A 12,866-nucleotide genomic window follows, 5' to 3' on the forward strand; every position below is an offset into this window, starting at 1 on the left:
CACACACACACACACACACACACACACACACACACACACACACACACGATTCTGATAAAATGCTATATTGTTCTGAGCATGCATTTCTTTCCAGCGGGCTTATCCTTCTTGAACAGATGGTTGCTTGGCTCTGCAGTGGAGAGATACAGAAAGCCATGTCTAGGCGTGGACCTGGGAGGAAAGGGGCAAAGGCATGCAGGTGGAGATAGTTCTAAGCAGAGGTATGCTTAGGGACCACCCACAAGTGTTTGGTTATTTCATTCCAGGATTGCATTTCTCTGCTAGCTTGACCTGAGGCGTGGTCTCGTGAGCCAAGGAAATGAGGGATAGGAGCCTATGAGGGGTTTGCTCTGTAATCACGAGAGCATGTGTTGAGTTGGAGGCTCCATCAGTTTGGGTCCTGAGAGTCTGTGATGATGAGAGTTTCTTTTCCACCTTAGGAAGGATGAGTAGAATAAGTAGGGCATTGATGCTTTAAAGCACTGAGATTTCAGAATCCTTTTTGCCACAGCATAACCTAGTCTCTCTTGCCTGACACGTAGGCCCTAGACTGTCCTCCAATTTAGAAAAATGACACCGTCTATGCCTTCCAGCTCATAGACGGAGCCTGATGGCAGAGGTGGAAGTGGGGTGGGGAGAGCCAATTTCTTTTTTTTAAACTGTAGTTGACTTACAATATTGTGTTAGTTTCAGGTATACAGCTTCAGATTCTTTTCTATTATAGGTTATTACAAAGTATTGAATATAGTTCCCTGTGCTATACAGTAAATTCTTGTTTATTTTATATATAGTAGTGTGTATCTGTTAATCCCATACTCCTGATTTATCCCTCCCACCCCCTTTCCCCTTTGGTAGCCCTAAGTTTGTTTTCTATGTCTATGAGTCTGTTTCTGTTTTGTAAATAAGTTGATTGGTATTATTTTTTTAGGTTCCACATATAAGTGATATCATATAGTATTTGTCTTTCTCTGTCTGGCTTACTTCACTTGTGCGATAATCTCCAGGTCCATCCATGTTGCTACAAATGACAACATTTCATTCTTTTTTATGGCTGAGCAACATTCCTTTGTATATATTCAACACATCTTCTTTATGATGGACCTTTAGGTTGCTTCCATGTCTTGGCTCTTGTGAATAGTGAGAGCCAGTTTCTTAAAAACAGACTCAATAAGCCTGGCCTTATCCTCTGTCAATATTTTTCTCTTGAGAAACTTGGGGGAGGGAGGATGTGACTAGATAACTGTTCAGAGTACTGGCATCCTATCATCTCTCTCTATAGATAGAATGTGGATGACTCATAGATAGAATTTGCATAATCTAGCCTCCCTTCTAAAAGATGTATAGCCAGGCTTAGTTCAGATAGATCTGGATTTAAATCTTGTCTGGGCTTACCTACTGAGCCTGGCGCTTTATCCCTCTAAGTCTCTGTGGTTTTTAATATCTAAAATGGGCCAATAATAATATCTGACGCATCGTCTTGTGATGAGGGTTCGGTGGGAGAATTTGTGTGAAAATAGAAGAGCTGACACATGGTAAGCCTCCAGTGAGGTTTGCTGTGTAGACGGCTTACCCAGAGGGTGAGGGGTGAAGAAAGGAATGGCCAGGCTCTGGAGCTTGTTGTGAGCTACAGGGTGACCAGGAGACTGCAGAATTTTAAAGAGAGAGACTCTTAGGGATCATCAACAGTTTGCAAGCACTTTGCAATAGCGGAACCCTTTCTTCCAACAAAATCATGGACAGAAAGTCAAGAGATGAAGGTCACCAGTGAGGACCAGCTCCGGATGAAGCAGGAGCACAGTTCTCAGAACCCCCAGCCACCTCCTCTCCTGCCCCCACTTTACATCTTAATAACCTGGGCCCGTGGAGGGGCAGTGAGCTGCTCAAGGTCTGATATACATCTATTCTAACAGAGTCAAAACCTGGAAATAGGTCTTCTGACAAGCAGCCTAGAAAATCAGGCCCCGAATCTATTTTATTGACTTAGGACTGGAGCCGAGATCTAGCAGGGGCTGGTCCCATTTACAGTATGCGGCTCACTGGCCCTGCCGTTGCCTCTTCAGCACTAAGCATGCGTGAGGGCAGGTGCAGTGGGACCTTCAGCCACCAGCAAACCCCACAGGAAATAAGGTCTTCCAAAGCAAGGCAGCTATCTCCACCAACAGCTTCCCCTCCCTGCACCCACCCAGTGGCCTGTGAGCACCCCTGTTCAGACTTACCTCAAAGTGGTACTTCAGGAAATTGTAGGGTTTCCGGAAGTACTTCTCATCATCTCCATAGTAGAGACGCTCACAGGTGGGGTCGTACCGAAGCTCTCTCCATTCCCCGTTGTATACGGTCTCACACTGGCCCCCATAATACCTGACATCGTATACGCTCTGAGTTTCTTTCTGGGTCAGGACATTATACCTAAATTGAAAAGGCAAGCAGCTTCTGGGAGAGAGCATTGGAAGAGCAGAGATAGCACAAAATATCCTCTGGACCATGAGTAGCTGGTGGGCTGAGCAGCATTTCTCAAACTGTGTTCTGTGGAACCCCAGATTTCCTTGAAGTACCTTAAGGGCCACTTTGGGCAACAATGGGAGACTGAGTGGACTGGGCCTGGGCCCCCAGGTTCCCTTAGACCAGATCAGCCAGACAACTCCGTTCAGCATCTATAACAGTGCTCCCACATGGGAGGCACCTCTAAATATTTGTTGAGTAAATTGAAGAAGAATATGCATGATTATCAAGAGTCCAAGCACAGGAACCAGACAGTCTGGACCCGTTTCCTATCTCTGCCACATCTAGCTGTGTGACCTTGGGCAGATCATTTAACCTCTCTGTGCCTCAGTTTAATCATTTGTAAAAAGCAGCTAATACTACTGCCCTCACAGAGTTAAACAATGAGTTAAAACAAGTAACAGTACTTAGCATATATGAAGTGTTAAATAAATGTCGCTGTTGTTTTTGTTAGTATGATTTCAGAAAAGGTTTTGCTGCTAAAAAATAGGTTTGAAATATTGGGTGTAGTTCATAGTGGTAAGCTGAGGATCTAATCCTCAGAAAGGCCTTGGCGCGGAGGAGGCACAGTGTGGAGGTCAGGGAGACGCCTGCTTAATTTCCAGCTCTGTCATTTACTAGCTGTGTGACTTTGGACACATTCTAGAAACTTCCTGAAGCTCATTTTCCTCATTTGAAAAACAGACATAGTAAAACTACCTCTCCTGGGTTTTGTGAAGTCTAAATGAGAGTATCAGAATAAAACAGAAGTACAGTTGATAGTAATACTTCTTTTCCCCTAGCCCAATACCTTTCCAGAAATATTTCCCATACTTTCCTCTCTGGGCTATTTCAAATCTATCTGCCCAAGTTCTCTGTTTTAGGTCATGGATGGCTTAACCATATTTAGGTAAAAATCATGTGAAACAGGTGAAAATCTGCTTTAATCTCATACAAAGAGAAAGTTAACCGAACAAATCATTGAAAGTTGGCTAAGAGTTATAAGACCTAACAATCTAAGCCTCATATGTTGTGGATAATAAAATGATTGCTTGTCTTTGCCTCTCAAACTCCTACTCGGCCTTTAAGACCCAACTCAAATGTTGCGTCCTCTGTATTGCCTTCTTTGATTATCCTGGACAGACGATTGTCCTTCCTCTGTGTTCCCATGGCATTCAGTGATCGCCTCTGGCATGGCATTTGTCATGTTCATTTATGTCCTCTGTGAAAGGGCACAAAGGCAGATGAGCAGGGGAAAAACTGTGAATAAAACCTACTTCAAAGGAATAAATGGATAATTGTAGAGCACCTGGCATATAGTAGAAATTCAATGTAAGTTCACTTCCTTCTTCTCTTCCTTTCCCCATCTCTTTCTTCACATTAGTGGAAGTGAGGTAATAATAGCTATGATGAATTGAATACACACTATACCAGACATTTAGCATACATTAACTTTCAACCTCATGACAATTTTGCAAATGCAAAAATTGAAGCTCAGAAAAATTAAGTACCTTGCCTATAGTCATAGCTGGATTTTTTTCCTAGATTTTTTTGGGCACTACAATCTGGGTTCTTAGTCTTTACCCTGCAGTTTCTATCTTTCCCCCTGTGGAACATGTTTCTGCCTGTAGCTGATAAATACAGGCCCTCTAATGGGCCAAAGAAAAACTCTAAAGAACAATAAGCCCTAAGATTGTAATGTAACCTCTAACCGTAAGTAAAGCCTATGTATATTTTAAAAATGTGATTGCAGAAGCCCCAGTGAAAATACAGAAAGACATTCTACTTTTCGGAATTTAGAAATATTCACACATGGGTATAAAATTATGTATGTAAGAATGTTCATTGCAGCACTGTCTATAAGAGAAAAATGGAAAACAATCTATCTTTCAATAGGAGGTAGTTAAATAAATTATATAGTTATACTATAGGAGAATTGGGAAATCTTATTTTATTTTTTACAAAGGGCCAGATAGTAAATACTTTAGGCCTTGTAGGCTACGTAGGTTTCTGTTGCAACTACTGAACTCTTCCACTGTAGGGCAGAAGCCTGTGTTTCAATAAAACTTTATTTAAAAATAGACAGCAGGCTGAATTTAGTGTTCAGGCCATAGTCTGCTGACCCCTGTTAAGGAACACTATGCTGCCTAGAAAAAGACAATAGAAGATATGGGAGGAAAATCTTCAAAATATATTATTAAGTGAAAAAAGCAAGTTATGGACAATATGTAGTCTGATCACATTTATGTAAAATACACTTATGTCTGTAATGCACAATACACCTGATAGGCATACCTTCCATACAGTGTATGTTGTCAATGCATTTTTACATGATTGCGAAATCATGTAACAGGGGTCAGCTCTAGGGAGGGAAGAGAGAGAGGGTGAGTGGGTGGGAGCAGGTGAGGGATAGTGAAGGAAGAATTTCAGTTTTTACCTCAAATAGGCATTACTTCTGTAACAATAAATAAAAATTAAAAACTGGGAAATGCCTAAATTAGAAAAAATAAGATATCAGGAAAGGCCTCTGAGATCTTGAGATGAATGAAGAAACCACCATAATGTCAGCTGCTGGGAGTGGAGCTGGGCCCATTCTACTGGTTTCAGTGTTAGGTGTGGCAAAGCACACGGATCAGCAAGTACCTTTGAAATCTCCTGATTGAATCATATGAGAGCAGGGTCATGGTCTGTGATATTTTTGTCAATTATGAGGGAATTGTTTTTCAAGTCAAAACCTCAATATTTCATGCTTGTAGTCTGTTTATCCCACAGTCACTTTCAAAATCAACAAGAATCCCCTTTTATTGGTGTTAGAGGCTGAAATATGTTCTCCCAATATTTGTATGTTGAAGTCCTAACTCCCAAAACCTCAGAATTTGACTGTGTTTTGGTGATAGGATGCTTAAAGAGGTAATTAAGTTAAAATGAAGTTATTAGGGAGGGCCCTAATCCAGTAGGACTTGTATCCTTCTAAGAAGAGGAAGTTAGGACACAGCCATGTACAGCGGGAAGACCATGTGACGACAAAGGGAGAAGACGGCCATTCACAAGCCAAGGAGAGAGGCCTCAGAAAAAGCAGTCCTGCTGAGACCTGATTCTGAGACTTCTAGCCTCCTGAGAAAATAAATTTCTATTGATTAAGCCACTTAGTTTGTGGCACTTTGTTATGGCAGTCCAAGAAAACTAATATTATTGGTCTAAAAGAAACAGGAATTTGATCATCTTTTCATGCGTGTGTGTCTACATGCATTTACAGGATTCTGTCCTACCTTGTAGGAAATCTTATTTTATTTTTTTTAATTTAAAATCTTATTTTATTTTTTACAAAGGGCCAGATAGTAAATACTTTAGGCCTTGTGGGCTGTGATCTGAACGTAATTAAACCTCAATGAATGAGAGCTGCATTTTACAGCACCCACACCTGACCCAGAGTGGGCTGCCATGTGGCTGGGTCACTGGGTGATGAGTACTGTCTCTGTCTGTTTCCTCATCTGTAAAGGTCCAGTTGGTCATATTGATTTGTTTCACTGCAATCAATACTCAGTGAGAGGCTGTTATGGGGAAAGCTCTGACATAAGGGCTGAGGAGATGAAAAAGATGAATCAGAGCAACCTCGGCCCTCAAAGAGTTTATACTCAAGTCAGGGGACAAGGCCCAAAGCAAAGTGTCAGGGAACTAACAATACCATGTGTCACTATGAGTGTGGCCCTGTGCTGGATGCTGGAGAAGCAGAAAATGATGAGGACCCCTTAGCCTGGGGAATAGATGTCTCTGCCCTGTTGGATAAATCCTGGGAGAGTAGGACACACAGGGATGCTGGGAACAGTAGGAGGGGACTAAGCCAGCCTAGACAGTGTTGAGAGGAGGGGAGGGGGTGTCAAAAAAGACCAGCTAGAGGAAGTGATGCCTAGGTGTCTTAGCTGGGCTGTCATAGCAAAGTACCATACCCAATACAATACCCAAGTCTGGATGACTCGAAGAATAGACATTTATGTTCTCTCAGTCCTGGAGGCTAGAAGTCTAAGAGAAAGGTGCCATCAGGGTTGGTTTTGGTGAGGCCTCTCTTCCCGGGTTGCAGATGGCCACCTTCTCGCCATAGTGTCACATGGCCCCTTCTCTGTGCACATGGTGAGAGGTGAGAGAGAGCTCTCTGGTGTCTCTTCTTCTTCTTACAAGGACACCAGTCCTATTGGATTAGGGCCCCACCCTTATGAGCTTATTTGACCTTAATTACCTCTGTAAAGGCCCTATCTCTAAATACGACCATATTGGGGGTTAGGGCTTCAACATACAAGTTTTAGGGGGATACAATTCAGGGCACAACACTAGGCAAAAAGTTAACCAGTTAGGAATACAGGGAAGGACATTTCAGAAAGAAGGAACTAACTTTGTGAAGTGAGAAGAAAAGAGTATTATGTGTGCAAGGGACTAAACATGAACATAAGGTGCACAGTGAAGTAAAGTTAGAATTGAGGCTGATTGAATCTCAACAGATAAAGAAACTGGCCTGAGAGTTATAAGCCAGCAATGGCAAAGTGGAGATTCAAGCCCCACCCCATCTCACCCTAAAGCCTTGGTTATATCAGCAACCACTGTGCAAAGCAGAGTAAGAACAGGGCTACTGGAAAGTGCACTTGGGCCAGAGAAGTGCTGTCTTTTGGGGATATTGGAAGCCTTCATGGAAGGTGTAGCCTCTTAAAAGGGCCTTGGAAATGGAACTGGGGCAAGAGGAATGAGCAGTAGAGTGGGAAAGGGTGAAAGGAGGACCCTTGGGCAGAGACATAAAGGGGAAAACATGAGCTATGTCCTGTAAAATTCATATGTTGAAACTCTAACCCCTCATGTGGTGGTATTTGGAGGGAGACCTTTGGGAGGCGCTTAGGTCATGAGAGTGGAGCCCTCGTGAATGACATCAGTGCTCTTATCAAGGAGACCCCATAGAGCTCCCTAGCCCCTTCCATCATGTGAGGGCACAACGAGAAGTCTGTGGCCTGAAAGAACACCCTCACCTGACCAGGCTAACACCCTGATCTCAGACTACCAGCCTTAGAACTGTGAGAAATACACTTCTGTTGTTGGTAAGCCACCCAGTGTGTGGTGTTTTGTTAGAGCAGCCCAGATGGACCAAGCCACTTAGAGGGATGGTGAGGACGGCCTCACAGGATACACTCCAGAGAGATTCCCCCCAAAGACCCTCTTCTTTCCCTGAAACTAATACTCATGATTGGAGAGAAATCATGCCCTGCTCCCGACAGCCAGCCGGCAGCAACTCACCCCGAGGCCACCCTCTCTGATCCTGGAATCGGGTCATACTGGCTGCAGTCATCTTCCAAGACCCTGATGTCTTCACAGTTGTCCTCATCAGAGCCATCCAGGCAGTCATTTTCTCCATTACACACCAGGTGGCGTTTCAGGCAGCGACCTGAGGAGAGGCCGTGGATGCTTCTAGAGTGTCCGGGACTCCTCCCCCTCCCTCATGACCTGCATCCATAGTCACCATGTCCGTTCCACCCCTGAAATAGCCCTTCGCTCCTCCCAGTCCTGTTCCATCCTCCTTCCATCCTCACTGCCTCTGCCCTCCCTCCAGCCCCCATGTCTCTCACCTGTAGCCCCCCAGCTCAGACCCTGCCCCAGGCCTGCTCTTTCTAATTCAGTCTCCACATTGCAGCCCCAGGGATCTTTCTAAAATTCCAGTCTGGCCATGTCATCCCTTGCTCTGCATCCTTCAGGATCTCCCCATTCCTCTGCTTCCAAATGTCACTGTCTGGCCCCCGGTAACCTACCTGGCCCATCCCCTGCCTCTCTTCCCAAAGCACTTATTCTGGGCTCGTTGTGAGTCCCTAAATCTCTGCGTTTTTGCACATTCTGTCTCCTAGCAAACTCTTTTTCATTTTCTAAGTCTCAGCTCAAGTACCATTTTGAATCCTGCCCTGACTGCCCAAAGCAGATTTAGGCACCCCCTGCCAGAGTCCGTACATTGGACCCTGTACATACACCCATTACACTGGCTATCACAGGACACTGTCATTGATTCCTTATAGATCTGTCTCCCAAAGAGACTAGGAGTACTCTGAGATCAGGCACAAGGACTTTTCACCTCTACATCACCAGCAGGTAGCACATTGTCTGGCCATCATATGTACCCAATCAGCATTTACTCAATGAATGAATGGATGGATGAGTGAATTGTACCTTTTCCAACTCAACGGGTGTTCCAGCAAAGTTGCCTCAAATTTACTTGGGCTGCTGACTTGGCTTAAAATTCAGCTTCCTGGGTCCCATCCCAAACCCCAGAACGACAACTTCTAGGGGAAGGGCTCAAGAGCCTGCATTCTAACAAGCTCCTGGAGAACTGTTTTGCATATTAAGTTTGACAGGCACAGCTGTTATCCTTCTGAGATGCTACTCACCTGTCTCCTTACACTGGAAATCCTGTCCACACTGTGCTTGCTTCACACAAGCTGTGGGACTGTGACAGCTGGCTTGGTCCCAGACAGTCCCACTGCAGATGGTTCCTCCGAACTTGTTAGGCTGCAGGAGGCTCCGGTATCTGTACTAAATCAGATTTGGAACCAGACACATTCATTGTCTATCAATCAACTGAGATTGGTGCAGGCAGGTCTCAGCTTAACATAAGGAATGACTATCTAATGATTGAGAGCTGCCTGCAAAGCTGTCTTTTGTGGGGATGAGTGATCATAAATGGCGGTGTTCAACCAGAGGTGGCACTGTCACCAGCTGGAATATTGAGTAGGACCTCCAAACATCAAATGAGAGGTTTGGACTAGTTATTTCTAGGGTCTTCCTACTTGCTAGAAACAACCTCTGTCTCCCCCTTCTGAAGCCAGTTAGTACCTATTCATCTTTCAAGACTCACGGTTTACCTCCACGGGAACAGACTTCCCTAACTAAGTAATATATTCTCAGTTCCCTATGTACCCTCTCTCCTAGCACTTGTCATATAAGGTTGTGATTGATTGTCCACTTCTTTGTTTACGTTTCTCACTAGTTTAGGAACAATTTGCACATAAGGTTAGGGTCAGCAAAGGGAGGCCACGTCTTATTTGGCTTCATATACTTGGCACTTGATCTATGGTCAGTTACATGGTAGTCACCTTTAAAAAGATGTTTATCACTTTTCCTTTGAAGAATTTCTTCTGGTCATGGCATTTCCTCTTTCCTTGTGGCATGTCTCGTATGGTTCAGGTGGGGGTGACGTCACCCCCTCAGTCACAGGATGTGTGGATGTGAACGAGGCAGGGCAACCAGAGTACCAGTCATCTGCCAAGTTGCAATGATTGGTTCATGACTCAACCTTAGGGCAATCATAGTCATCTCTGGGAAGTTTCTTTCAGAACTATTGGAAAAGATAGTTTCTTTTTAGCTGAAGTTGCTGGGAATTGTGGGTATCAAGTGGTCATCTTGCCTATTATAGAAAGAGCCCATCCAACAATTAGAGAGACAAAAAGAGCTCTGAAGACATCATCTGAGACCCTGTGTCCAGCTCTGACTGCAGATGAATAAATACTTACTGAAAGAAGGAGCGAAAGAATAAAAAATGCATACCAGTCTTGGGCTCAATGTTTTTATGACACTGTCTTCTCTAGGGTGTACAGTGTTAGATACTAGAGTATCAGGAAGAAGCTGAACAGTAAGATATTCCAAGAAATTGAAGTTCCATCCCTGTCTTTAAGAAGCTTAGAGATGGTTGAGGAGATAAAAAATATAACAATATAAAACATGCTGTATGAAGAGCTTCACACGGAGTGTCAGTCAGCACCATATTTTCTGCCGTCTCTTAGCCCATAGGCCCTAGCTTCAAAACTGTTAATAAGTAAATAGGAAGGCAATGATTTGAGAAGTAAGCGAATTGAGTTCCTGACCTGAATCTATTTATTACTTGCTGGGTAAAGTTATCAGAGCCTGGCACTTTCTGCCTCACTTTCCAAATCTATAAAATGAGGTGGCTTCGTTGATCTCACTAATCACAATTACTTATGATTCCTTCACCTGTGTCCTATAGTTGAAAGAGCACAGGCATGAGATTAGACCAATTTAGGGCCAAATCCTGGATTCACTGACCAACTACCCATGAGCAAGTCACTTATCTTTTCTGAGCGGCCACTGTCTAGTATGTAAAATGGGTATGATGGGACCTTACCTCAAAAGGGTTTTGTGAGAACTAAGTGAGAGAAGGTCTGAGGACACACCTAGCCCTGGGCCTGGCATATCACTGGTGCTCAATAAATGGAAGTGGTTTCCACATCATTATCAGTGCAGCCTTTTCCAGATGCTTCCAGGGCTGAGTGTGAAGCTTCCCCTCCCTTTCCTCTTGCCCACTTCTGCCTACTTAACTGCCTCTTAGCAAAGAGGCAGAGGTAGCAAAAAGAAGTGAGGATCCAACCTGCCCATTTACCTTCCCTGACTTTTAGTTAATAACAGCAATAAAAGATTTGTAAACTAGGTGAGAAGAGATTATAATTAGTGATCAGTGTGGGAATAGGAGGATATTTTCATTTTCTACCCACTCTCTTGCCCTACAATGCCGTAAATAAAAGAGAGCTCATCATACAAATGTATAGCCAATTCTTTCTCAACCTTGAAAACATTCATCAGTTATAAGACCTGAAGTTACCATCATGGTGATGATGGTGATGGTAGCTACCAGTTATTGAGTGCTTACTATGGCCCAAACCCTTTACATTCTTTATGTCAGTTAATCCTCACAAGTCTAGGGGGTTAAGTACTATTAATGATCCCATTTTAAGCTGGGTTAGAATTTCAGTTCTGCCACTTACGGTATATGTGTCACTGGGTAAGTTACTTAACGTCTCTGACCCTCGGTTTTCTCATCTGTAAGATGAGAGAGATGAGAGTGTTCTGAAGATTAGTGATAACACAGGTAAAGACATCAGCATTCTGCGTGGTTCTGGTATGCGCTTAGTAATAATAGTTATCAACGTCGTCATCATCCTCGTAGCCAGCTGTTGGGCTACTCTGGAAGGATTATGACTGAGTGGGAATTGGATTAGGTGACCTCTAATATCACTTACTACTCTCCATATAGCTCCGGGAGAGGCAGGAGAGGCATATAGCTCAGGTTCACGGGCATTTTGGAATCAGACAGACCAAGTTTTAAATCGAGGCTCTGCCACATTCTCGCTGGGCAAACTAAGCAAAGGGATTGAGTGGCGTCTGTCACCTACTGTTGGCTGTGGAAGTCAAATAAGAAGATGATTTATTTAAAGCATTAGCACAGTCCTTGGTATACAGAAATTATTTAATAATGGCGACTATATATTGTCATTATCATCCTTCCTGTGGTTTCTGTACTTGGAATGATGGTGCAGACATGAGGTTCATTCCCACCCGCTCCTTATTTTCTAGGTTGTTATCAAATAAGGAAGACATTGTATTGCAGAAAGGTTGGTAAGGATACTTCCCTAGGGACCTCTCCATGCCATTACCCGTGGTTGGTATCATTAAGACATAATTTTCTTTTCTAGCTAGTAGAAAATGTTTCTTTCCAGAAATGCACGTCATTGATTGGGTGATTTTGAGAGGAAGAAAAATATTAATAGAAAGAAACTCAGATGGTCTTTCAGTTAAAAAATTAACAGAATTTAATTATTTGAAGGATTACTTTAAAGACACACGTCTTTTTGAGTCCCTAAGAAAGTAATAAACGTTGATTTAAACTGTAAGTCATTCACCTGTGCTCTCTGCTATATAAACTGCAGCACAAGAGAAAAACGTAGCTTTAGGATGCTGTTTAAATGTATAATAGGTTGACTAAAGGCCATGCAAAGAAATTAAGTCCTAATCCTTGAAAGTTGTAAATGTTATCTTATTTGGAAAAAGGATCTTCGCAGACATCGTTAATTTGGAGAAATTACTCTGGATTATCCAGGAGGACCCTAAATGCCATCACAGTGTCCTTAAAAGAGGAAAGCAGAGGGAGATTTCACATAGACACATAAAGGAGACACAGAGAAGGGAAGGGGGGATGCAGACAGGAGCAGAGATTGGAGCAAGGCAGCCACCAAAAGCTGGAAGGAGCCAAGAACGGCTTCTCCCCTAGAGCTTCCAGAGAGAGCCTGGCCGAGCTGACACCTTGATTGTAGAACTCTGAGAGAATACATTTCAGTTGTTCTGAGCCAACCAGTTATTGGCATTTGTTACAGCAGGCTCAGAAAACGAATCCAGGATGTCAAAGCAGAATGAGAATTGGGGGCCAGATATTTTTAAACTGGGACATCTAAGATTCTTTGGCATATCCTAGAGATGGGAGAGGCAAAATCATATATTTTAGCCTTCAAAGTTGAATAAACGAGCTCCAAGTGGTGTTTCTGCCAGTGTCATCAAAACTTCACAGGGCACTTTTTTTT

At 43.3% G+C, this 12,866-nt stretch overlaps 1 protein-coding gene across 1 annotated transcript in view; it reads right to left on the reverse strand.

Annotated features, from left to right (window-relative positions):
- C8A (complement C8 alpha chain) overlaps window positions 1-12,866 on the reverse strand; it is a 72,734-nt gene that overhangs the window by 31,655 nt on the left and 28,213 nt on the right. Inside the window, exons 3-5 of the mRNA XM_027110696.1 lie at window positions 8,889-9,033; window positions 7,753-7,900; window positions 2,217-2,406 (exon numbers count right to left, since the gene is read on the reverse strand). Coding sequence (XP_026966497.1) covers window positions 2,217-2,406; window positions 7,753-7,900; window positions 8,889-9,033 — 483 coding nt within the window. The remainder of the gene's footprint in view (window positions 1-2,216; window positions 2,407-7,752; window positions 7,901-8,888; window positions 9,034-12,866) is intronic.

Source organism: Aethalodelphis obliquidens, unplaced genomic scaffold (assembly GCF_003676395.1).
Source record: "Aethalodelphis obliquidens isolate GAN/ISIS:26980383/991018 unplaced genomic scaffold, ASM367639v1 scaffold9, whole genome shotgun sequence".
NCBI lineage: Eukaryota > Metazoa > Chordata > Mammalia > Artiodactyla > Delphinidae > Aethalodelphis > Aethalodelphis obliquidens.